The following is a 22,513-nucleotide window of genomic DNA, read 5'->3' as shown; positions in this document are numbered from 1 at the left end:
GTAGATGCCTATTGGTCCCAGTTGGTGCCACCAACCGGGACCAAAGGCCCTCCTAATTGGGCTCGGCGCACCGGCCACGTGGAGGCCCATCTGTCCCGGTAATGGACTGAACCCGGACTAAAGGACCAGGGCATTAGTAACGACCCTTTAATCCCGGTTCAGGAACCGGGACAAAAGTCCCTTACCAACCGGGACTAATGGTGGTTTATCTACTAGTGATTCCTTCCCTTCTAAAGTTGTTATGAGCCCTGCCTTGCACACATCAACCGGCATGACACTTTAACGAATTTATTTGTTTATTTAATTTTACAAAGAATGGAGAAATCACACATTCAGCAATAAGTTAAAAGAATTATTCGATCATCATACCCTGCAAGGCTCCCTGCATCTGTTTGTCACCGTTTGTTGTGATGATAAAGCAAGCAGTTCTTCCTTGACTAAATTAATACCACAGGTACAAATCCTTTTTCCATTGCTACACATAGTGTATAATTGTGAAGGTGGACAGATTAACATATAATTTTTCTATTGCTTCACTAGCGGATTTTAATTACCTTTCAGAGATATGTTAGGCAAAGCGGAAAGGTTTCTATGATTCTCAGTCTGGTGACAGATCTGCTAAAATATTTCCAGAACTACAATTTAGTTTAACCTTCATATTGTATTTCTACTGTATATATTTTAGAAAAGGTGATATTGTTCATTCCATTGAGTAGCTCAATAATTTACTAATTAAGATGTTAGAACAATTAAGATATGCGTGCTTGGAAATTGCTTCGAGAGTTACAGTAGATTTTCTCGCAGATATCTTCCGGGTAAATATGTAACTGCAGAAAATCTTTACATTACGCATAAAAAATATTTACATTATCATATCATCGGGTCTATAACCTGCTCCAGTAATGTGTGCTTCTTTTTTATTCAATGTACATTATGTCCTAAGTGCCATGTGTACTTCAAATAGCACATCATCCCTGATTATTAGGTTTTGCTAATACACTGGATACATTAGGATGGCCCTCCATTGGAAATTTCATTCAAACTATAAAATATTTCCATGACATCTCAGTATTGAAACCTGAATAATACACTGTTAAGTTTCCATGCTGTTTTCCACAAAATACTGCAAATGTAATCCACACCATTAAAATAGCCACTCAAAGGTCGAATCAGTAATGGTTTTCTGGATACAGATTTATTTTGCAAAATATGATGAATGTCACATAACTTCCAACATCTGGGTGTCGCACATTTATCATTTACGCAAGTGTAGCTCCCACTTCAAACTACCCTTCTGTTATGTTCCAGCTAATAGGCTAAACTGCAAGCCATCTAAATGCGCTGTATGTTGACACTTTGCAGGTAGATGGAGATAAGATGCCATAACTGTTACTCTTTGCATTTTCCATATCCATTACACCTTTTCACATTTTTACTCTCAGCATTTGTTGCCTCTCCTGAAAAATGTAACTAGCAAGCTTCCAAGGTAGAGTGTTGATGCCAGCGATGATAGTGGTGATTGTATGTGGCCATTCTTCGCCACACAATATCTAAGCATCACACTGACGGCGAATACATATATTAGAGCAGCCCACACAGAGAGGAACCTCAAGCATCTGAAACGAAGAGGCACTGCCATGCTTCTGGTCCACACTGATACGTGCCTCCCTCAGTGACCAACTGATTGGAAACATTTAAAGCTAAAAGAACCTCAAGTCATGTTTTTCAATTGTTTCCTGTTAGAGGGGTACGGGCGTGAAGCCTATCGAGCCATGGTTCTGCATGCAGTAAACGCACGACCAAGCCTCTGGTTTATGCATAACCGCACCTCTAGTATCGTCACGCCAGTGCCTCTCTGATTGTGCGTGTCATGGGAAGCATTGGGAACACAAAGGCACAACCATTTCATCGGATTTATGTATAACATGTGCCTCTCATAGCTTGATGGATGTTCCAAAAACAAAGAGAGGAACTTGAAGCATCTAAAACAAAGTGGCACAGCCGTTCTTTCTGTTCCACACTGATACGTGTCTCGTATCTTCACGGACGTGCCTCTCTCAGTGAACGAATGAATGGAAACATTTGAAACACAAAGGCACATCCATGCCTCTGCTTCATGTAGAACATTGCCTATACTATCTTCACAACCGTGCCTCTCTTTGTTTATGTGACTCGCAACAAGTGAAACACAGAGACACGACCGTGACCTCTGATTTATGTGTAAGTGTCCCTCTGATATCTTCAATTCCGTGTCACTATGAATGTACTTGCCAGAGGAAAACATTGGGAACACAAAGGCACGGCCATGCCTCTGGCTTGGGTATAACCGTGCCTCTCATAGCTTGATGGCTGTTCCAAAGAACATTTGAAAATAGAGGCACGAACATGCCTCTTTGGGTGAACATGTGACTAGAAACATTGGAAACGCAGAGCCACGACCGTGCCTCTACTTCAGGTCCAACAGTGCCTCTCGAATCTCCACCGCCGTGTCTCTCTTTGTGAACGTGTGACTACAGACAAAGAATCGATGGTTCTACTAACTGTATGCCTATGGCCCTATGAGTGAAGATAGAGAGGCACTGATTCCAGAGGTACGGCACTTCCTTCTCGTCAATGCCTATGCCCCTCTGTGTTTGAACACAAAGAGGCACAGAAGAACACCAAACTGTGCCTCTCTATCTTCACTGCCTTGACTCTCTGAGTGAACAACTGTGCTACTGCTGGACAATAGTGTCTTGGTAGTTTTTGAAATTCTTTTGCAATTGAGTTTCTTTGAGTTTTGCCAGTTGAGTTTCTTTGAAGAATTGCACTTCAAAGAAAGGAATAATTAGTTGTTGAATTTGCCTCTTCTAATGTCGCTGCAGTTGATTTTCCTAGTGTCACGGCCGTGCCTCTCCTAAAGTTACAGACGTGCCTCTCCAACTTTGCAAAAAACAAGTCCTCCATGGATCTGATATTTACACGCAAGTCCCGAAGTTTGTCCCGTGACCGTTGGATCTCTTATCCAAGGGCTCTCGGGAGCCTGTGTCATGGGAGCATCTAATGCCCCGCACCACCTAATACTTTCCCGGGGTGAGCGTGATGACAGACGATGAGTATCCATCTACCACTGGTGGACCGAGGACTACAACACTGATGAAGTTGTCAACGAGTGTAACCATCTCATCTCCTACTTTACCATGATCAGGTCAAAGTGCGTCTCTTCGACCAATCCATGTTGCTCAATTATCTACTAAGCAGCAAATAACCCAAGCTAGCGGTTTGTGTGATGTTTGTGGCATGAAATCAACATGAGAAAGATCGGTCACAAATAAGAGACATGCGCAGTTGGTGGCCAGTCATAGTTCCTTGTGAGATACTTTTGGGTATTATATGATCAGTACCAGGGTTTTCAATTTTAATTGTGGAAAAACTTCTGTTTGAGTGCTCAAAATAATCAAATAAATTTCTTTAAAAAATCAACAAATTTCAGTTATACTCTGAAGTTAGCTTGAATGTGACTAACCAGACATGCCATTGGGTGTCACTTTCGCTATCATAGGGCTTCTCCGCAGGGATTCGAATACTTTAAAGTCAAAATTCACACTGACAAAGAAACATTATCATAAAACTCGAATTAGTCTTTCATACCCTCTATGGACTCTTGAGAGGGCACAAAAATAAATAAAATCACCCATTGAAGACTACCTACCAGAATTCATCACCTAGGTAGGACAAAACTCTCAGTATAAATCAGACAACTCATGGATTTACCCCTCACAAGTATAACACACACGCTTCCACAACTCATCTTATTTCAGTGTAATTGTTGGGCGGATCATAGTCTATGTGACGATGCATGCATATGGTCGGTGCACATTAGGATTAGGAGGCATCAGGAATGAAACCATTCCTACTTTTTACATCCTTACTGCTATCATCAGCGTAGGCATATTCGAAATACATGGACAATCTAGAGAGGTTAGTGTACTGCAACTATTTAATACAACTTCACTAAAACTACTCAACTAATTAAGGATCTAGTTTTAAGTGGCTAACTATATTCCACACACTTTGCTTTTGCAGAAGCGTTCGTGAAACACTGCTGAGAGTTATTGGCATTGTGCAAGAGGGCTGTGACGTCCGTGGTATCATGGACATCTTTGCTTCAAGATGGAGGCCGGGAAGGGAAACAAATAGCAATGTATCTGTGCTGAAAGAACAATGACGTCTGTGCAGAGCCCATTTTTTAGCGCATGAACTATTTACAATGTCTGTTGTTTGAAGTTTATGTTTATACTTAATATATTTGTGATCTCTAGAGTAATACAACATGATATGAGTCTTAATAATTCCTCAATGGTTTGACTAACCGGCGTATTCACTTAGAGCTAAATTTAGGATAATAATTACGGGGAGAAGCTACTAAATATATCAGTTCAACCCTCGTATTTTGATATACAAAACTTGGCATTGGTCTTGTCTATATTAGGACACAAAACCAATGCCAAGTTTTGGTAATCAGTCAAAAAGTTCATCCGATTCCCACCTACGATATGAGCAGATTCACAAATTCATTGGAATCGTGTGCCCTCTCCATCTTGTGAAGTCAATGGGATGTGTATAATATTCATGTGTCCTCTCGATCAGATAAGCACATGGTAGGTAACATCACATTAAATAGCTATGTCCAGAGTATCATGGAATGCTGCTTTTCCGCGACGGTTATGCGTCCAACTGACAGTGCATGAGATCCGTTGAAAAAAAGAACATATACATAGGTTATATTACCTGTGCACCAATAAAAATGTCACTCACCTTTTCTTTTTTCTTCTCTCTTCTTTTTAACTTTTTCTAATTCAACGAAAAAAGTTCATCAAATTTTATGAATGTTTTTCCAAATCTGGTAAACTTTTTCAAAATCGATGAACTTTTTTCAAATCCGACGAACTTTTCTAAATATCGTTGATCTCTTTTTCCAAATTCGGTGAACTTTTTTACAAATTCGATGAACTACTTTTTTTAAGTTTGCCAACATTTTTTGAAAACCGATGAACTTTTTTAAAAATTGGTGAACTCTTTTTTCAAAGTCGATGAACTTTTTTTCATATGTTAACTATTTTGAAGTTTATGAATTTTCTTTGAATATCCGTGAACATTTTTTAATTCATGATGTTTTTTCGTTTTTATGATTTTTTCAAATTTTTATTATTTATATTTTTGTAAGAAGTGACTGGTTGACCGGTCAACCATAATAGAGCGAACGAGGTGTCCGAGACGAGCGTACATGGCGACCTGTGCCGGTTCAGTTCGCGGGGCGTGTGGGCGCCAGTACGTGAAGCCGGTGCTGAAAGCGCCCTATAGCGAAATCACTAATTAAGGAGTACTCCTTGTGGAGATCACTCCAACTTTCCCAGGTTGCGACAAGTGGCGCGCTGCATGTGCGCCACTTGTCGCAACCTAAGAGTTTTCCTTTTTTTCGTAGATCCGTTTATTCAAAATATTTTATCTCTTAAACCGTGCATCCAAATCCCGAACCGCTTTCGCCGTTGGATTCCTCGCGTCAAGATCTTCAAAACTAGATCCCATGTTGATAGGTTTTGACAAACATTTTTTTTCATAAAAAAACGGATGAAAAAACCGAAGAGGGAACACAACCTTTTTTTCCTTTCCGAAAGAGGCACGCCCGTGTCTCTGACGAAATCACAACCGTGCCTCGCACGAAAGCAAAACTGTGCCTCTCGCGAAAGAAAAAAACAGAAAACACGTTTTTTTCCTTTTTGAAAGAGGCACGCCCATGCCTCTCGAGAAAGCACCACCGTGCCTCTCGCGGAAGCAAAATCGTGCCTTTCGCGAAAGAAAAAAAACAGAAAACGCGTTTTTCCCTTTCCGAAAGAGGCATGCCCGTGCCTCTTTCGAAAGCACAACCGTGCCTCTCGCGGAAGAAAAACCATGCCTCTCGCGAAAAAAACAGTAAACATGTTTTTTTTCCGTTTCGGAGGAGGCACGGCCGTGATTCTCGCGAAAGCAAAACCGTGCCTCTCGCGAAAGGAAAAAAAACAGAAAACACATTTTTTTTCGTTTCCAAGAGGCACGGCCGTGCCTCTCGCGAAAGCACAACCGTGCCTCTCGCGAAAACAAAACCGTGACTCTCGCGAAAAAAATGTTTTTTTGCGCAAAAAATTATTTTTTTTGAAAAATGTTTTTTGGTCGAAAAGCTAGGGAAGACCAGTGGAAAACCAAAACGTAAAAAAACCCGAAAAAACACGTTTAAGAAGCTAAAAACACGTGCGAAAAAAAATAAAAAACAAAACCGGAGGAAGCGTCCAGAGCGTGACACGTGGCGAATAGCTGAGAACACGCCAAGTGACGCTGATCGTTGCAAGGCTCCCGAAGGAGCGCTCGTTAATTAGGTGCTCCCACCCTATAGGGGCTCCCCATTCAACTGCAATGGAGCGAACGAGGTGTCCGAGACGAGCGTACATGGCGACCTGTGCCGGTCCAGTTCGTGGGGCGTGTGGGCGCCAGTACGTGAAGCCGGCCCTGAAGGCGCCCTATAGGGGCTCCTTAAGCGGGCGCTAAGCCATGTGGCATGTGGTGCGCCTCCAGTCCCAGGCATGGCCGCTTAGTTAATTGAGACAAAACACATCGAAATCACTAATTAAGGAGTACTCCTTGTGGAGATCACTCCAACTTCCCCAGGTTGCGACAAGTGGCGCGCTGCATGTGCCCCACTTGTCGCAACCTGAAAGTTTTCCCTTTTTCGTAGATCCGTTTATTCAAAACGTTTTATCTCTTAAACCGTGCGTCCAAATCTCGAACCGCTTTCGCCATTGGATTTCTTGCGTCTAGACCTTTAAAACTAGATCCCATGTTGATAGGTTTTGACAAACTATTTTTTCACGAAAAAAACGGACGAAAAAAACCGACGAAAAAACCGAACCAGAAACATAGGTTTTTTTCCTTTCCGAAAGAGGCACGCCCGTGCCTCTGACGAAATCACAACCGTGCCTCTCGCGAAAACAAAACCATGCCTCTCACGAAAGAAAAAAAACAGAAAACGCGTCTTTTTCCTTTTCCGAAAGAGGCACGCCCGTGCCTCACGCGAAAGCACAACCGTGCCTCTGGCGGAAGCAAAACCGTGCCTCTCGCGAAAGAAAAAAAAACAGAAAACGCATTTTTTCCCTTTTCGAAAGAGGCACGCCCGTGCCTCTCGCGAAAGCACAACCGTGCCTCTGGCGGAAGCAAAACCGTGCCTCTCGCGAAAGAAGAAAAAAAAACAGAAAACACGTTTTTTCCCTTTCCGAAAGAGGCACGCTCGTGCCTCTCGCGAAAGCACAACCGTGCCTCTGGTGGAAGCAAAACCGTGCCTCTCCTGAAAGAAGAAAAAAGAAACACGTTTTTTTCCTTTTCAAAAGAGGCACGCCCGTGCCTCTCGCGAAAAAATGCATTTTTTTGCGCAAAAAAAGTATTTTTTTCGAAAAAAAATTTGGTCGAAAAGCTAGGAAAGACCGATAGAAAACCAAAACGTAAAAAAGAATCGAAAAAAACCTTTTAAAAAGCCGAAACACGTGCGTAAAAATAAAATAAAACAAAATTCGAAGAAAGCACCCAGAGCGCGACACATGGCGAATGGTTGTGAGCGTGCCAAGTGGCGCTGATCGTTGCGAGGTTCCTGAAGGAGCGCTCGTTAATTAGTTGCTCCCAACACACATTGGCTCGTTTAGCAGACTGGCCTGTTTAGCAGTTTGGCCTTATGGGCTGTATTTTGTATTTTGACCATCTTAGCCTATTAGACTGATAATATAGCCTTCATATTTATATAAGTACAAAAATAAAAACGGCCGTGCTAGCCCGTGTGCCGCGTGCGGGCTTGGGCCGTGCCATATGACTGCGTGCTACCGGGGCGGCCGAGCTAGCACATGCCTTAGAAAATTGATTCCCCCATCAATTATAGGCACTATTCTGCGCCGGCGCACCGGCCCAAATTTGGGTCGGTCGGCCCGCAGCCTTCCAATACGCCGGGTAAGAACTGTTCGATTACAGTCTAATTTTCGTCCTCGTTCACCTCTCGCCCGCACAGAAACAAAAGAAAAAGTCAACCAACAGCGCGCGACGCCCCCAGCCTCGAAGAACCGCCCGCACGTTCTCCGGTTGTCGCTGCCCTTGACGTCGGTCGCCGTCGCGGGTCACCCGGTCACCGTTGCTGCCCTCGTCGCCGGTCGTCGTCGTCGCTATCGGTCGCCGTCGCCAGCTTCGTGTATGCAGCAGCCTGCTCCGGCGGTTGCAACTCCCCATGGCGACGGCCGCAGCTCCGATGCGACGGCGCAGCTTCGATGCAGCCGGCCATCCTCGTCGCCGGTTGTAGCCTCAAAATGGCACAGCCGCGTCGCTTACCACCAAAATAGTGGTGGTAGCAAATACTGATGCCGGTTCCAGCAAAACAGACACATCATGGAAGCAAAAAAGGAAAATGGGGCATTGGTTCCAGCAAAAAACTCGCACGGAGGTTGAACCAAAAACATGAAACACCGGTTCCAGCAAAAAATGATACTTTGGAAGCAAAACCAGACACCGGTTGTAGCAAAATCAAGACGCCGGTAGCAAAAAAAATGGGTTGTTTCCAACAAAATCCGAAGACTGTAGTAGCAAAAAATGGATTTGGTTGTAGCAAAAAACAAATTGGTTGCAGCACTATCATCAGGCCACGCACCATCGCCGGGCCGTGGTCACCACCGCCGTGGGATGTCCCCCACTGGTTGCAGCAAAACCCGTCGCCGGTGGTAGCTTTTCCCGGTGTCGGTTGTAGCAAAATCGCAGCACTGAGTCGCCGCCACAAATTCACCGTCACCCCCCTTATAACAAATTCGGTCGTCAGTTGTAGCATGGCCGTGCAGCGGCGGAGCTGCTAGTACGCCATGACCGTGGCCACAGGAGGACAAGAAGGTAAGTGGTGGACGACCATGGCGCCCGCCCAAGGAGCTCGCCGGTGTCGACCTCCCGTTCATGCTACAAGGAGTCCGCCCCAAGGAGCTCGCCGGTGACAACCATGGCGCCCGCGCAAGGAGCTCGCCGGTGACGACCATGGCGCCCGCACAAGGAGCTCGCCGACGTCGCACGAGATTAGGAAAAGAAAAAAGAAGGTATGAGCGAGCTTGTGTTTTTGTAGGCCGGGGGAATGAATGGACGAGAGGAGTCCAGAAGAGGACGAAATCACTGTTCTGACCTTGTCCACGTTTATCGTCACAAACTGAACCTGACGTGAAAGTATTTCACGATTTGACCCTTTTAGAAACGTCAGGGCCCGCGGCGTTTCCAGCCAACATTGAAACGCCGACCAAGCTAGCGTTTCTGGCCAGCACAGAAACGCTGTGATAGCTAGCGTTTCTTCCATGGCCCACAGTCAGTCCGAACCCACTGTTTTCGCTGACATGGCACATCAGAAACGCCAATGGCCCTGGCGTTTCTGCCCTGTATTTAGTAATGCGCGCGGGGCCGCGGGGGCCTGACCCAGCCCATATCTCGGACCGCTCGGGCAGTTCGTCCCTGCCCCGACGAACTGGCGGCCGCCCCCTCCCTCTTCTTCACCAACTCTCCCCCAGATCTGCTATTTTGATCATCAAAACGAGTAGATCGAAGCACCCCCGAGTTACTTGAGGTATTCTCTTCCCAATCCTCCATTTATTTTCAGTCAAGATTGGCTATTGTAGATGCATTTTCTGGAACATGATGGAACCCTAAGATGAGTTATTAGTGATTTGTTTGATGAATATTTTGGGGATATACTCATTGTGTTGAAGTATTTTTAGTTAATTTTTTTAGTATTGGATTTAGAGAGAGACCATTTTTTTGGATTAGGTTGAACCTATTATTTGTTAATAATTAGTTGTGATAGATTGTTTAGGATAAAATAGGTTGAAAAGAATTGGTGTTGGTAATGTGGTTCGTGATTTATATCTTTGGGATAATTTGTAGTAGTTTCACACAATTTTGTATATGATGTGGTCATAATTTTAAGCATATATCATAACAAATCCATTTACCTTATTTTGTAGGATATTTGAGCCGGATAAATATCCCGGACTTGATGATTATTATGAGGAGAAGCATCGTGCTGTGCTTGTGGAAAGAGGGGAGGTAATTATGTATCTATATTGTCGATTCTCATGTTATGATTATATTGTGAGTAGTTTAGAGAAGTATATAAATTGTGTGTGTGATTTTTGTAGGTTCCTCCAGTACTTCGGTTGAGAGGCCACAACCCACGTGAGTCACTGAGGTATGACCGTCGCTACGAGCCTTATTTTAGAAGAATGGATCTTCTCCAGTTTGTGCTCAACTTTAAAGGCACACCACCATGGCTGAACTCGACGGCCATTACCGCCCTTACGGACCGTTGGAGGCCGGAGACGCACTCTTTTCACCTTGCTCTTGGTGAAATGACCGTCACTTTGGAGGATATTGCGATGATCTCCGGTCTTCCGATCGAGGGCAGGGCTCTTACCGGGAAGGTGAAGTCCGAGGGGTGGCGACAAAGGGTTGCAGGTTTGGTTGGTGTTGAACCTCCCGAGTGGATTCATGAAACAAAGAAGGATCCTAGGCCATCTGGTGTTTTGTTCTCGTGGCTACAAGAACATTTTTACGAGTGCCCAGAGAATGCCAATCCGGCTGTTGTGGAGAGGTACGCAAGGGCTTACTTATGGAATCTTATGACCCAAGTGGTGTTTCCTGACGGCACGGGAGACACAGCCTCCTGGATGTTCTTGGACCCTCTTCGTAACTGGGATGTTAAGTGGAGTTGGGGGTCGGCGGCACTAGCCTTCTTGTACCGTCAGGTAATGCTAATTTGATGAATTTTCATTATATGAAAGATTTTTTTGCATGTGATTTTTTAATGTGTATACAAATGTGCAGTTGGACGGAGCATGTATGAGGAGTAAGCCGAAGTCTTGTCTTGGTGGTTTTGTTTGGGCCCTAAAGATTTGGATGTGGGAGCGTATCCCTGTGGGCCGTAACTTGACCATTGCTCCGGAAGAACCTTGGGAGTGGCCTTTTGACGGGGATGAGGAGCGGTATCCCACTATCGCATACACGTGGGCTAATGTCCAAGTGTCTAGTATCGCAGCCATGGGGCGGTACAAGGCATACATAAGCGAGCTTGACATGCTTACTTACAACCAGGTAATTATCAAATGCCTTGCTATCAATTCAGTTTTTTTGTTGATGTGCATGGGCTAGTGACATGTTGTGATGTAGGTTAATTGGAGGCCATACATGGTACTTAGGCAGATCCCTTTGAGCAATATGTGCTTTCGTGACCAACATCTTTGGCGTGTGCGTTGCCCCATGATATGCTTTTATGTGGTGGAGTGGCATCTTCCACATCGTGTTTCGAAGCAATTTGGAGTACAACAACGCACCCCGCCGGAGTATGTTGAGACAAGTGTGGTGCTACATAGGTGAGAGTTTTTGTACCATATGTTGATCAATGTGTAACCACTGAAAAATGAAATTGATACCGATACTTCTCATGCTTTGTAGGACGAGCCGGCAACACAACAAGAATGTCATTAATTGGGAGGATCACCATCTTATGTGGGTGGACATGTGGAATGCTCAGAGGAATGCCCGAGTTGAAGATGATCACACACCTGACAACGACGAGGGGGCATATTTAAGGCATTTGGAGTGGCTTCGCAAAGAGTACAGAGTTATCCTTAAGGGTGCTTGGACTCGTGCCGATTGTTTGGAAGTAATACCAAGTGAGGCTGCTGATGGTGCATTCAACAACTCTATTAGGGAGACCATTGGAGCGCACCTAGATTATGGCCCTCTGCATGACCGAGTGGTATGCCTTTTTGTCTCTTTTTTGAACATGTGTCATTTCTTCATGAGTGGTGTGTCACTTAAGTTTTATTCAGGGCACAGAGCTATGGAGATGTATCAATGATAGTAATGTGGTGCTTGGCCGCCCACCTGGTAGAGAAACGGACGGTCTCGTTAGGAGTACTCTACAGGTTAGAGGCCTTTTTAATATGAACATTTATTTTATATCATGTGACTATTTTTGCATATTTACATGTCAATGCCTTTGCCTTTGTAGAAGGTTGTGAATCGTTGCCGAACACTAGCCGCTTTACTCTCTTGCCATGGAGGTTCATCAACGGATGTGCGTGCACGTGCTCAGTATAGAATGGATGTTCTTTCTTCCGCTCGTCCATCTTCGAGCCAAGCACGTGCTTCTTCCGCTCGTCCTTCTTCCAGCCGAGCACGGATTGATGAACAGGAAGATGAAGAGGAGGAGACAGACTTCGATGCGGATCCGGACTATGTGGAGCTTGGGGCTTCGCAGATGGAAGATGCTCCACAGCCAACTCAACCTTCTCAGCCTTCTCAAGAAGCACACCGAGTTAGCTCAAGGAACATCCGACGTCCTGGATGGCAGAACACTCGAGAGGGCTATGCCAACAGGGGGAAGATGGCTGCGAAAAGAGGCAAGAAGTGAAGTGATGACTGATGCGAGCTTGTTAGTTCTATATCTAGTGAACTAGAAATGTAGTTAGCTTTTCAGATGGAGCGAACTCGTTAGTTCTATATCTGATGGACTTGTTATTTCTATGTCACCAAGACTTGTTAATTATTATGTAAGCTAGATCATGTTAAGTTCGTTGCTCAAATGTCTCATTGCTATACTGTTGCTGTACTTGGCATTTATATTGTGAACTAATAATCTGTTGCTATACTTGGCATGGTTTGGTGTGATATGCATAGAAGGTCAGAAACGCCACAGGCGTTGGCGTTTTGATGTGGCCTGGAAACGCCAGAGGTACCTGGCGTTTCTGCTGTGAACGACAACGTTTCCTGTATGTGTCCCAGGCAGCTTCTGTCTTAAAGGAACGCCAAGCCACGTGAAGCGTTTCTGTGTAGAGCGGAAACTCCAGGACCTTTGGCGTTGCAAGCGTACACCACAACGTTTCGTGGAGGAACCCCAGGCAGCTTCTGTCTTAAAGGAACGCCAAGCCACGTGAAGCGTTTCTGTGTAGAGTGGAAACGCCAGGACCTTTGGCAGTGCAAGCGTACACCACAACGTTTCGTGGAGGAACCCCAGGCAGCTTCTGTCTTAAAGGAACGCCAAGCCAAATGCAGCATTTCTATGTAGGTCTGAAACGCCGTGGCCGTTGGCGTTGCCAAAGTGCAGTAAAACGTCAACTGGTTTGGCGTTTCCGTCAGAACAGGAAGTCAAAAACAAACTCCAAAGCAATTTGGTGGTACACATAGTTCATCACATAAAGTAATACACATAGAGGAGTCTAGAGCAATTGTGACATCACATAGTTCACCACATAAAAGAGTACACATAGAGGAGTCTAGAGCAATTGTGACATCACATAGTTCACCACATAAAGGAGTACACATAGAGGAGTCCGAAGCAATTTAGAGTACACATAGCTCACCACATAAAGGAGTCTAGGCAACAACAAGGTTCAAGATGAAATGCACACGAAGGTCCAAAGCATGGCACAGTTCACATCATAGCTCTATTGTGTAGAGCAAGGCCCCTTTCCCTTCTTCTTCTTCCTGGTTCATAGGCTGCGAATGCCCAAAGCTTCATGGTTCTTTCTTCAAAATCCCTTTGACGCTTCTTTTGTGCCTCCTCACATTTCCTCACCAACGCTTTCTGCCTAGCGCGACACTCATATGACGCTCTCATCAATTCCTGATTCTCAGCTTCAAGCTCCTCTTCCTTCTTCTTTAGTGCGGCTTCATCCTCCTCTCTCAGCTTCTTCGCAGCCTTCTCCCACCACCCCGCCATCTCACCTTCGCCATCCTCAAGCCCCTTCATTGTTGCCTTGTTGGGTTGAGAAGCCGCCATATCTATGAAAAATTACAAGACATCAGTTAGTAAGGACAAAAACAACATGAAAATAATATTGGGAAACATGAAAATAATTATGAAGTGTAGCCACGTACGAAAATGGTCTAGCTAGGTATACAGACATTCCTCTAGCATTACCATGGCCTCTACCCATGAAACCTCCTCTACCACCACCAGAACCTCTACCCCTACTACGAGCACCATCACTGGTAACTCGTCCTCGACCACGACCACCCCTGGATCCTCGGCCACCACCAGAACCTCTACCCATACCACGAGCACCATCACCGGTAACTCGTCCTCGACCACCACCAAGGCCACCACCGGAACCTCGGCCACTGCCAAGGCCATCACCGGAACCTCGACCACCACCAAGGCCACCACCGGAACCTCGGCCACCGCCAAGGCCATCACCGGAACCTCGGCCACCGCCGAGGCCATCACCGAAACCTCGGCCACCGCCGAGGCCATCACCGGAACCTCGGCCACCACTTGAAGAAGCATTGTGCCCTTTTGAAGTTTTGTTTGTTTTGCAAGTCCTTTTGTTGTGTGTCGTTTCATTGCACCCACCGCATTGGTTCCTATCACGTGGCTCCATGAAATGTCCACTACCAAACTCTCTGGTGCTCATGAGGTCATCCATATCATTCCTGTATCGCTTTGTTCCCCTTCTACCCTTGGGTTGTACCATCATCTCCGGATCGGGCCTAATGTTAGGACCGTGATACTCTGGACACTGCGATGCATCCAGAAAAGGGAGAAATCTAGACGTCCATGTTAACTTATGAGTTTGCAAGTTGAATTCATGCAACCTTACAACTACTCCATCGGAGATATCCACATTCCTGATGCGGGCCGCCGACATCATGTGTGAGCATGGCCAGTGGGTACTTACTAGGCCGCTCACAAGTGCAATGTCTTGTCCTAAGAGCCACCTTAAATGAGCGACCACCATATGATTGTCCATCTTTAGTTGTCCCACCTGGCTCATCCACTTGGTATTTCATTTCTACATCATCGAAACAAGTGACTCGCTGGATGGCTGACTTGTCTCTCTGAGACTCCAGCCACTCGGCAACCTTCTTCGGATAAATTTCATTGGGAGGCTTCTCACTATCAGCAATCAACTTGTCGATTTCATCGGAGTGCTTCAAAAAATACTCATTTAGCTTGTAAAAGGTATATTCCGCTATTGCCATCACCGGCAACTGACGGGCACCCTTCAAGACAAAGTTGAAGCACTCAACAAGATTGCTTGTCATGTTACCATATCTCATGCCTCCTTCGTCACATGCCCGTGACCACTTGTGTCTCTCATCAATATTCCTTTCTAAGAAATCTTTCCCACCTTTGTTTGCCTTCTCATAGATTTTGTTCAAGCGTGTCGTGAATGACTTAACGGAGAAGGCTACACATGCGGAGTTAAGATCCTTGCAAAGATCCTTATTTTTGCAAGCTCTGTAAAAGTTTGCAACGAAGTGCCTCATACACCATCGATGGTGAAGCCTCGCATGCCCTGGAATATGAATATCCACGGACTTCAATATGCCTTGGTGCCGATCGGATATGATGCATACCTCCCTATTCGGAGGAATGATCGTGCTACTAACAAGTCTCATGAACCATTCCCGGTTGTCTTGGTTCTCCACGGAGACCAAAGCAAATGCCACATGCAACACCTGATCATTAGCGTCATGTGCCATTGCTATCATGAGTGTGCCCTTGTATTTCCCTGTCAAGAATGTCCCATCTATAGACAGAACCGATCGACAATGCTCAAAAGCTGCAATGCATGGGCCAAACGTCCAAAAGGCACGACGGAACACTCCTTCAATATCTTGGACATAGTGGTACATTCCTGGGTTTTTATAAGACATCGCTCCCAGCAACCTGGGTAACATGTTGTAAGCCTCTTCCCATCCATCGTACAACATTCTAAGAGCGACTTGCTTGGCCTTCCATATCTTCCCATACTTGACCTTATATCCGAACTTATCTTCAATCCAACTCATCAACAACTTCACTTTAATGGTTGGATCCTCGGCTATATGTTTCTGGTATTTATAACCAATGAATTCTGAGGTTAGTTGACGGTGTGTCACCCGTGCTTCTACGGCCGGCGGTGTGTATTGGTGAGTGGCGTTGCATCTAGTTATCTTCCACCAACCATCTTTCGTGAGTCTTCCATTGACTTTCCATTTGCATCTTTCTACCTCACATTTCACGGTGTATCACTTGTTGCAGTCCGAGTGAACAACTATGAAAGGCCTGTAGTGTTTGACAGCATACTCACACAACCACATCCTGAATTCTAGCATGTGCTCGAACATCAAACCTTTCCTCAAGTACGACATTGAAATCGTGTCGGGTGTACTACTTGGGAACTGTCTAGCCTCAATTGTCTTGCTCATGCCACCGTCAACTATAGCCTTATCTGCAAGGCTAACATCACAAAACAAGGGAACTTTGTGATCCCTACTGGTGAATTTTGTGTACCACTCTGCTTCTTTCTCAGTCAAGCCATCTCCGTCCAACTCATTCACCGGGCCTGCATCATCCGAGTCATCCACACAAGCACGTTGATAGATAATGTCAGGATCCATGTCCTGATGCCTTACTTCGGCCTCTACGTCACCAACAATGTTGTGATGCCTCTCATACTCTTCGTCGGAGTCATCACCATCATCTTTCATCGGTGCACTACCTCCGAACTCATATAGGGGATACTCATTGGCTTCAGCTTCAACTTTATGCTCAACAATAGGCGGCACACTACTAACCGGGCTCACATCATCTACTAAGGTTTGGTTCAAGTCAACATGAAAGAGAGGAGCCTTCACCACCTTACTTGCAAATACTTCTAGTGACTTGACTGCCGAGGATGCAACAACCTCCTTATATGCAACCCAATGCAAATTGGACTTGATAGGCATTGTCTTCATTCGACACTTGTGTGCCGACCCAACATCATATCTTCCAACTAATTCAACTTGGTCACTTGCATCCACCCACTTTAATCTTATCCGTGTTTCTTCCACAACCTCTTCATAACTAGGTGTCTCAAGAAATATCAATACTTCCTCATACTTGTCAACAATATCCACATTCATGAATGCCTCTTTGTCAACATAATGAATATTCACAATCTTGTCCATCTAAAAAAGGGGAACATAAGTATAAAAGTGTACAATGCTAAATATACCACATTGCTAACAAAACCACTAACCCTAACCCTAAATCTTAACATTAGGCATAACCCTAACCCTAAATCTTAACATTAGTCATAAACCAAACAATAAGGCATGCTCAACAACATCACAATGCAACACCATTGGAACAACAATACTAAAAACATCACATTATACATCCATGTTCAAAACTAGGGTTAGGACCAACAAGAACAAATCAATTCAAATGGGCAAATCCAACCAATAAAAATTTGTGAGATGAAGGAGGTTACCTCAACGAACAAAAATGATACCGGATCCACGGACCAACCCAATCGATTTGCAAGGATTTGAGAGGGGCTAAGTGAGGGACACAAAGGGGGAAAAGGGCAAGAGCTCGGGATAGGCCAATGGGGGAGAAGAGATTGAGTGGTGAGTGGTGGGTGCAAGCCCCACGACCACCTAAAATATCTGCACCAGAAATGCCATTGGTGCTGGCGTTTCTAGAAACGCTAGCTGGCTCGGCGTTTCTAACCCGCCACGTCAGCTTGCAACGCCAACTCGGCCTGGCAGTGGGCCAGGTAAGAAACGCTAGCTTGGTCGGCGTTTCAATGTTGGCTGGAAACGCCGCGGGCCCTGGCGTTTCTAAAAGGGTCAAATCGTGAAATACATTCACGTTGGGTTCAGTTTGTGACGATAAATGTGGACAAGATCAAAACAGTGATTTCGTCCTCCACAAAAGGATAAGACATCGTAGAGGATAAGGCAACGAGCGACGCGACCCGCCGAAAGTTCGGCCGGCGCGCCGCACACAAGCGTTTACCATCAATTATTGGTGCACTTGCCTTGAAAATTCACCCCAGTGCACTAGAGAAGATAAGACCAATCAGTGCAACCGCTCCCCTCTTCTTCACCCAGCCAGCTTTACTCGACGCCTCTGGCTGCGCCAGCGACAACATCAAGGGAGCAACAGATTCGATCGACAGCCAGGCCGAGCAATGGCCGCCGAGCATCAGTAGAGGTACGTTATGACTATGCCACGAATTTAGCTCTTGATTCCCCATGAGATTAGTTAGAGCGGGTACATCTGACTGTTCAATTTACAGTCTTCATTCTCAGATCTGAACCTACTCTGCTCTTGGTAGCAGCAGCTTGTACTTCTTCTCAAGTCACCACGGCGGTATCTACACTCTTAGATTCTGTGATTCTGAGTGGTTCAGCTGGCTCGATCACACCCAGATCCGATGGAACGGATCATGGTGAGCGCTGCCACTGGGGTGATGAACTCCCTCCTCAAGAAGCTCGCGGAACTGTTGAGCGACGAGTACAAGCTTCAGAAATCCGTGAAGAGCAAAATTCGCTCACTGGAACTCGAGCTGAGCAGCATCAATGCTTTTCTCAGGAATTTGGCTGACAAGGAGGATCTGGACCCGCAGACTAAGGAATGGAGAGACCAGGTGAGAGAGATGTCCTATGAAATCGAAGACTGCATCGACAAGTACATGCACAAGCTAAACCACGAACCGAATAAAGTAGGTGGCATCAAGGGCTTCATCAGCAAGAGCATTGCCAAGGTGAAAAATATGGGAGTTGTCCATGGGATTTCTGATCAGCTTGAGCAACTCAAGCTCCAAGTCGTTGAGACAAGCGAGCGACACAAGAGGTTACTAATGCCTGCGCAAGTAACATCTGGGGTATCAACCACAACAATTGACCCTCGAATGCCTGCGCTGTATGCTGATGCTACTGATCTTGTTGGTATTGATGCAACAAGAGATGAGCTCATCGAGCTGGTGACCAACCAGGAAGAGAAAGAGTTGAAGGTGGTGTCGATTGTTGGGTATGGAGGCTTGGGAAAGACCACACTTGCGATCCAGGTATACAGACACCTTCATGGGCAATTTGATTTTCAAGCTAAGGTGCTGATGTCAAGAATCTTTGATATGAAGAGGATACTACGGGCAATACTCTTTCAAACTAATGAGACAGATTACCGGGACCAGAACACAGAATCATGGGGTGAAGATTTACTCATTGAGAAGCTGAGAAAATTTCTGATGGATAAAAGGTACCTAATTAATAATACTCTATCTAGCTGGATGAAAACTTTTGCTTATAGTCAAATATTTCCCTTATCATCTCACAACTCATGTGATGAAGATCCCGACAACATGTGCCATTGATTTTTAGAAAACAATCTCATAAAAGCACCTCCGGCAACCCATTGATCTCTGACAATATGTGCCATTGATATTGTATACAACATGTAATCTATTGTATAGAGCCGGTCCATACAACTTGTCCCTTATTTGGGTGCAGTCAAACATAGTAGTGTACCTCCAAATCCGACATATATAACTAAAGCTTATTTTCATTTTTGTTCTACTGGACCTCTGATTCTGTAGGAAAAATAAGCTAGATTAACTGAATCCTAACCCTCGTTCATCTTCTTGCTGGAACTCTAACCCTGTTTACTCTTGTAGGTACTTTGTTGTAATTGATGACATATGGGATGCTCGAAACTGGGATGCCATCAAATGCGCTTTTCCTAATGGCAAGCGTGGAAGTAGAATAATGACGACAACAAGAATCAGTAGTGTTGCTAAGTCATGCTGCACCCATCGCCGTGATCATATACACAAATTAAGTGTTCTTAGTGAAGCTGATTCTCAGTGTTTATTTTATAGAAGAGCTTTTTACTGTGAAGATGGATGCCCACCTGAACTGGAAGAAGTTGCCACTGAAATTGTGGGAAGATGTGGTGGTCTATAATTACTCTGGCAAGTTTATTGAGTACTAAATCATATACAAGACGAGAGTGGATGATAGTACGGAATTCTATTGGTCTGGGAGTTATGAACAATGATGGGATGCAAGACATGAATAAGATACTAGTTGAATGCCCGTACGTTGTCACGGGACACGATAATATTGCTGCTTTAGATGTATTTTATTTAGGTGACATATTAAATTCATACTCCAGTCATTCCATCTATGAGTCCCACGTCTAAAAGAGCGAGCAATGTTTCAACATGTTTGTTCCGCTTCATCCCATTTTTCATTGGTTCTACTTTTTTATCAACACAATCTTATTTCTCTCCACCAGACAAACGTTGCTATCCCTTCCATGTCTTTTATCTCGGTCCACTCCTTTGCTCAAGCTCTGGTGCCATCGCTCTACGTCTGACCACATAGTTTCACTTAACATGATAAGCTGCCGCTTATGATGCTACGACAAAAATATACCCGCACTATTGCTAGGGACAAGTGTATAGGAGGGTTTGTTGGCAACAACTTTGCTTTTTCGCCCAGTGTTGCCATTACTTAAGCACTTATGCGATCACAATTTCTGAAATCCTTAATTAATACCACCAGAAAGGGAATGCGACCACAACTCTCCTTTTTTCAATCTTATCTTAAATTTTTATTTTCAGAATAAAAGGGTAGAATTCGGACACTATATAAGGAAGCCTAATTCGACTACACTTCGCTTGGCTTCACCCCAAGCCCACACACCATTCTCCGATAGAAGGTTGGTTTATATTTAAGATTTTTCATACAAATTTAGAGAAAGCACTTTGAATATTAAATCGAAGGAGTGACATTACCAAGGTTATAGATAGACATAGGACGGGAGAAGGAGAGGCATGTGTACGTTCTGAAGACACCAGATACTTGGATAACAAACTTGTACGAAGGCCAATATGATGTTGCATCATACATTCGTGAATGACCCATATTTGGTACTTCAGAATACAACAGAACAGAATCCAACTGAATGCAGAGAAAAATAGAACCCACCTGCTGCTGGCCGTCACATGCAAGCAGCAAAAACTATGCATAAACCAAGATGTGGTGGGCAACATAGGTAAGAAAATAAAAACCTTTATTTTGCATAACCATGTATCGAAATCCAAGCGCAACAAAGGCAAATGTCATATCTCTTACATCTTGATCGAATAAGCTTCTCGCAAGAACAACCGTAATAAGGACCAAAAAGGAATCAACTAAAAGTAGAATATATAGCAATAGAGCAACGACCAAACTTGAAAGGTTACAACTGTTGTCCAGTGGAGCAGCCTTTGCCAAACAAAGCAAAACACTCAGAACAATTTTGTTAAAGCCAAACGGAATTATATACAATTATATACAAAATCCAATCAAGACGAGCTGTAACTCCATGTTCCAGAACAACATATATAAGGAATATATAAAGTACTCCCTCCGTCCGAAAATATTTGTCATCAAAATGGATAAAAAGAGATGTATTTAGAATTAAAATACGTCTAGATACACCTCCTTTTATCCATTTTGATGACAAGTATTTCCGGATGGATGGAGTAGCTAATTATATGATGCAAGTAAACCAAAATATTTTTAGTTACTATGATTATAACAAAAGCTTGTTCGATTGTTATTTTTGACTGATTTTGCATATCACTACTCTTATGCTTATGTTTCTTCACATCATCGTGTCACATTGGTTATATTCAACAGTTAGGTCTGCTAGCTAGCTGGTGGTTTTCATGATTTAAGGTGTGTGATTTACGTGCAAAACAGTGGAGAATTATCCTTACAGTAACGAAACACTATTATGCTCACTAAGTTTAAAATAATGTATTCTGTAGATGTGATATATCCAGGTTAATTTTATTTGCAAACCACGAAAATAACATTGTGATTTGCACATTAACACATGTCATGATGAAGAAGAAAACCTTTGATGAGTGATGACCATACCACATGAATTGCATAATTCCTCCATTCAATGTTTTCTCATTCCAAAACATAAGAATTTTGTTGTATGACATGTACCAGTAGAATAACATGTCTAGCAGGAATTATCCTATTAATAATGTCGATTTGATAAATCTGGAAGGCTATGAAACTTTGTTCTAGCTAGTTGATCATTAAGCACCAAGTTTAGCACGAGGCGACTGATACCTACCAAAACATAGTATTAAACTGCAGAGAAAGGCAAACCTAGCATATCCACTTGAGTTTAGATAATGTACTCCCCCTGTAAAGAAATATAAGAGCGTTTACATCAATAAAGTTGTGATCTAAATGCTCTTGCATTTCTTTACGTAGGGAGTATATCTTAGTGTGGAAACTTTAATCCCTTTGGTTAATATTGTGTGTCTGAATTAATGTGAGAATCACACATGGTCCTGAATCTGGAAATAAAACATGGAGACCTATCATCATAAATTTCTTAAAAGAAAATTGATTGTAACAATATTGTTATACACGCCAAATACCATGCCCTGCCATTTTTAAGAATCATTTTATATACTGGAAAATTGTATCTGATGAAAACATGAATATTTTGGGGTGGGGTCAACCTATTTTGCTACAATGAAATTATTCAAACTTACAATGCCTTTTCCCTACATCATTTAATGGAATAAAACATAGTGCGACACATGTTCACTCGCACCAGGCATTGCAAATGGTAAAAAAGTTTTACCGGACAAATATGTGTATAAAA

General features: G+C 44.0%; 2 protein-coding genes across 2 annotated transcripts; both read left to right on the top strand.

Annotated features, from left to right (window-relative positions):
- The first annotated feature begins 11,106 nt into the window (after positions 1-11,106).
- Positions 11,107-12,484, top strand: LOC119280105. Its single transcript, XM_037561079.1, has 5 exons — positions 11,107-11,160; positions 11,236-11,438; positions 11,521-11,827; positions 11,901-11,996; positions 12,083-12,484. The coding sequence occupies exons 1-5, from the start codon at positions 11,107-11,109 to the stop codon at positions 12,482-12,484; spliced, it is 1,062 nt and encodes a 353-aa protein (XP_037416976.1).
- A 5,363-nt stretch (positions 12,485-17,847) lies between these two features.
- On the top strand, positions 17,848-19,906 carry LOC119278609 (disease resistance protein RGA5-like). The gene is made up of 3 exons (XM_037559940.1): positions 17,848-18,043; positions 18,129-19,090; positions 19,506-19,906. Exons 2-3 carry the CDS (start codon positions 18,267-18,269, stop codon positions 19,792-19,794), a joined length of 1,113 nt encoding a protein of 370 aa, XP_037415837.1. The 5' UTR covers positions 17,848-18,043; positions 18,129-18,266; the 3' UTR covers positions 19,795-19,906.
- Positions 19,907-22,513: the final 2,607 nt, after the last annotated feature.

This window comes from Triticum dicoccoides, chromosome 3B (assembly GCF_002162155.2).
Source record: "Triticum dicoccoides isolate Atlit2015 ecotype Zavitan chromosome 3B, WEW_v2.0, whole genome shotgun sequence".
NCBI lineage: Eukaryota > Viridiplantae > Streptophyta > Magnoliopsida > Poales > Poaceae > Triticum > Triticum dicoccoides.
The sequence above is the reverse complement of the archived record's forward strand: the minus strand, read 5'-3'. Positions and strand labels throughout refer to the sequence as shown.